Raw genomic sequence first — 3,258 nt, 5'->3', positions numbered from 1 at the left:
TTTCTACGTGACAAGCTCCAGCTGTATGCAGAGTGAAATATTCTGAAGCTCACAGTCAACCTTCTTGGAGAGAGAAAAGGGGAGGGGACCCCAAACACAAACAAATATGGTATAAAGAAAGGCAAGTCTCAAAAGACAATGACTTACTAAAAAAATAACCCAGCAAAGCATGTTGACAGACAGTTAACTGAGCGCTGCCTTGAAGCCTGAAGTTCAACAATGTGAAGTGGAACATCACCATTCTTTTTCAGTTGCCTCTTTTTATTTATTTATTTTTATCAGTAGTAGTCGGATTGCTATTGCAAACACCTTCACAACATACAAGAAACAAATTTGTCTTTAATCCAGAATAAGGTAATGTGGTTTTCCTTGTTGTTGTTGTTCTTTTTCCCAAATCTGATGGGAATTCAAAAAAAAGAGAAACAGTAAAACTATGACAACAGCACCTTGACATTGTTTTAATTCCAACGCTATCAGAAGGTAAAAGCAGTAAACAGATATAGTACTAACAGGAATAAAGATACTTACTGTCTAAAATGTAAACGGAATGTTTTGGTTCAATTTATTTTTCTGAAAGAGGACAGTTTATCATCAATTCACAATTGAAGCAGCATGCAATTTCAATTTTTTTTTTTTTTTTAAATCTTTTTCTGTTTTCAATTCTTGGCAACGGCGACAAACCACAACGTTATCGAGGAATGTAATGCAGACTTTTTAGTTTGTTTGCTTTTTTTCTTTTTTTTTTTCTCCTCTTTTTTCCTTTTTTTTTTTTGTTTTGTTTTTAATTTGTGCGCAAATGACTTTGACTTTTGTTCCCTTTCAGGTCATGGATACGTTCAATAAATAGATTGTGGAATCACTGTACTGTATAAACTTCAGTTATACATGCAGTCCATAAAATTATTTTTTACTGAATAATTTACCCTGTTATGTATATATACAAATAGATAATTTCGTCTCAATATAATCTGTACAACACGAGCCCACTATCTTCCCCTTTTAATGGTCAATGTACATACACAGGAAGTGTCTATTCTTATAAACCGCCAGCCAACTCTCTTTTTGTTATCCATGGTGAGAGCTCTCACGTAAGACTGGGTAGTTCGGCACTGCGAGTTCCAGTGCCTCTTGTCTATGCCCCTGCAGCCTTCCTTTGTGTACCCCTTGGGGTTGCATTTGGTCTCATAGAAGTATTGCTTCAGTTGGCCTTTCGGCACCGGGACTTTCTCAAGGACTGTGACGGTCGCACCAGACATGTCCACTGCAGTCTTTTTCTCCGCCGCCGTTACCCACTCGCTCGTGCTGTCGCAGACGCTCAGTTCCCCACGGCGAGCTGGGTCAGAGTGACGCCGGACTCTCATGGACATGTTTGCAGCATCCAGGTAGTTTTTGTACTCCTCAAGCAGAAAAAGCAGCGGGGGTTCCAAAGGCACTTGGCTGCTCAGCATGACTCGGGATGTGTACAAGTCCGCATCCTTGTTTTCCTCGCTGGGCTGGATGTCCTGATCCTCATCTAGAAGCTCCTCTATCACGTGCTCAAAAGTGTCCGCCAGCGACGTCAGTCCTCTTGAACCAGCGTTGGGCCCATTTAGGCTTTCAAGTGTCCCGTGGGTCCGAAGACCTGGGTAAGCCAAGCTGCCTTGTCCTCTTACACTAGCTTCTTTCATCGGGGCAGCTTTCATGCAACTGAAGTATGAGATAACCATAGTAAGGAAAAGGATGGTCATCACTCTTCTAACTTGGTGGAACTGTTAAGGACAAAAACAAGAAGAAAATTAACCTCAGAGGAACAAAGCTATCAAAATTCACCTAAACTGTCACAAGACATCATGCTTTTCCTGCAGAGATACACTGCATGCGTGCAGTTGCAACTCAATACCAGTGGAGGAGCATACTCTGGTACAAAGGTGTTTCTTCAATTTAGATTTCCAGATAAATCATAAGCGAAAACTTGGGCAACACTGATAATAGTGAGTCAGTTCATATGTGCCAATGTCTTGCTGTGATAAGTACTAGATCAGATACTACACAAACTCCTTATTTACTGAACTATTACACCTATTTCAAGTAACAACAAGAGCAGAACTGCTATTTAGCAACATAGCATTTCAGCATTAAAAGGCAGCTTCACAAGTGTGGAAGGCAAGGAAGTGGAAAGCCAAATATTTGATTTTTTTTTTTTTTAATATTATTTAGTTAAAGATCTACCTATGCCAAAAATAGTCAAATCCAAAAGAAACAGAACGGCACCAGGATAAATTGCATCTGTATTTTAAAAGCAATCCTGAAAGCACAGGAAGAGGCCATGCACCTCAGAGGTCTCACCAGGTCAATCCCTCAACTAGAAGTAGAAGGTACGTACACAAATATAGAACAAGAAAATGATGCAGGACTGCGCGCTTGTAACCCTACTAAATTGGAGCTGGAAAGATTGCTTGCATCATGTGAATGCCAGGGGAAGGACATACTGGATTACAGCAGTGATAAAGTGCTCGCTATACCGAAATGACAGCGCCAGGAGCGCTGTGCTGCGTTTCCCCAGAGCCCCACAGCAGCTAATCTCAAGTGGGCAAAGCACACATTTTAAGCCCAGGGCTCCCCATGCAAACTAACAGCATGGCCAGGCCACACCACACCGCCATACCTGAACAAAGAACAGCTTGCCTTGTTTCTCGCACATTCTGCCTCCAGTTCTGGATCATGTTAGGGGCCATGCCTTCAGGCTTATCAGTTGGCTTGGCTCTTTCCTCACTGAGCACACAGGGACAGCACCAGCTAACAGCGTTGGCAAGAAAACTCCTCACCAGCTTTGGGATTAGCAAAACTAATTCCTACCAGCACTCCAAACAGTTTGGGCTTGCACAACTGCAGCTACTCACGTGTTTTGCTAAGCCTCCATGTGTTTTTCATGGTAGAAATTGTTTCTTCCTGAAGAACAGAGTGCATAGGTAGGATACGATCACAACGAGAGCCCCCCAAATCCTGCTGTGACACAGAGCTATACTTAGTCTGATCCCAAGTGCTACTACAACATCTATCATGTGTCCAATTGCTGTATTTCCCTCCTATCTGCTCTCTCACCAGTTCTGCTTGCTAGAAAGCAATGGCATTGTTCACATTTTTGAAGCAGCAGCTAATGCTTATTTCGTAGCTTTTGAAGTTCACTCGGAAGTACCTCATACTTGGCAGCACTCACTGGAGTAAATGCTATTTCTGTTTGCCAACAGGGTGCTATGTAAAAAGCCTTACTTCATCTCC

General features: G+C 42.1%; 1 protein-coding gene across 1 annotated transcript; it reads right to left on the bottom strand.

Annotated features, from left to right (window-relative positions):
• Nucleotides 1-986: 986 nt before the first annotated feature.
• Nucleotides 987-1,748, bottom strand: BDNF (brain derived neurotrophic factor). Its single transcript, XM_042837282.1, has one exon. It carries the CDS (start codon nt 1,725-1,727, stop codon nt 987-989), a length of 741 nt encoding a protein of 246 aa, XP_042693216.1. The 5' UTR covers nt 1,728-1,748.
• Between the last annotated feature and the right edge of the window lie 1,510 nt (nt 1,749-3,258).

This window comes from Centrocercus urophasianus, unplaced genomic scaffold, assembly GCF_019232065.1.
Source record: "Centrocercus urophasianus isolate 14NV4802_14NV808 unplaced genomic scaffold, USGS_Curo_1.0 seq_7, whole genome shotgun sequence".
Taxonomy (NCBI): domain Eukaryota; kingdom Metazoa; phylum Chordata; class Aves; order Galliformes; family Phasianidae; genus Centrocercus; species Centrocercus urophasianus.
The sequence above is the reverse complement of the archived record's forward strand: the minus strand, read 5'-3'. Positions and strand labels throughout refer to the sequence as shown.

Bases quoted from the DNA above. Each gene is read 5' to 3' on its own strand.
- BDNF (XM_042837282.1), bottom strand. From the start codon at position 1,727: ATGACCATCCTTTTCCTTACTATGGTTATCTCATACTTCAGTTGCATG.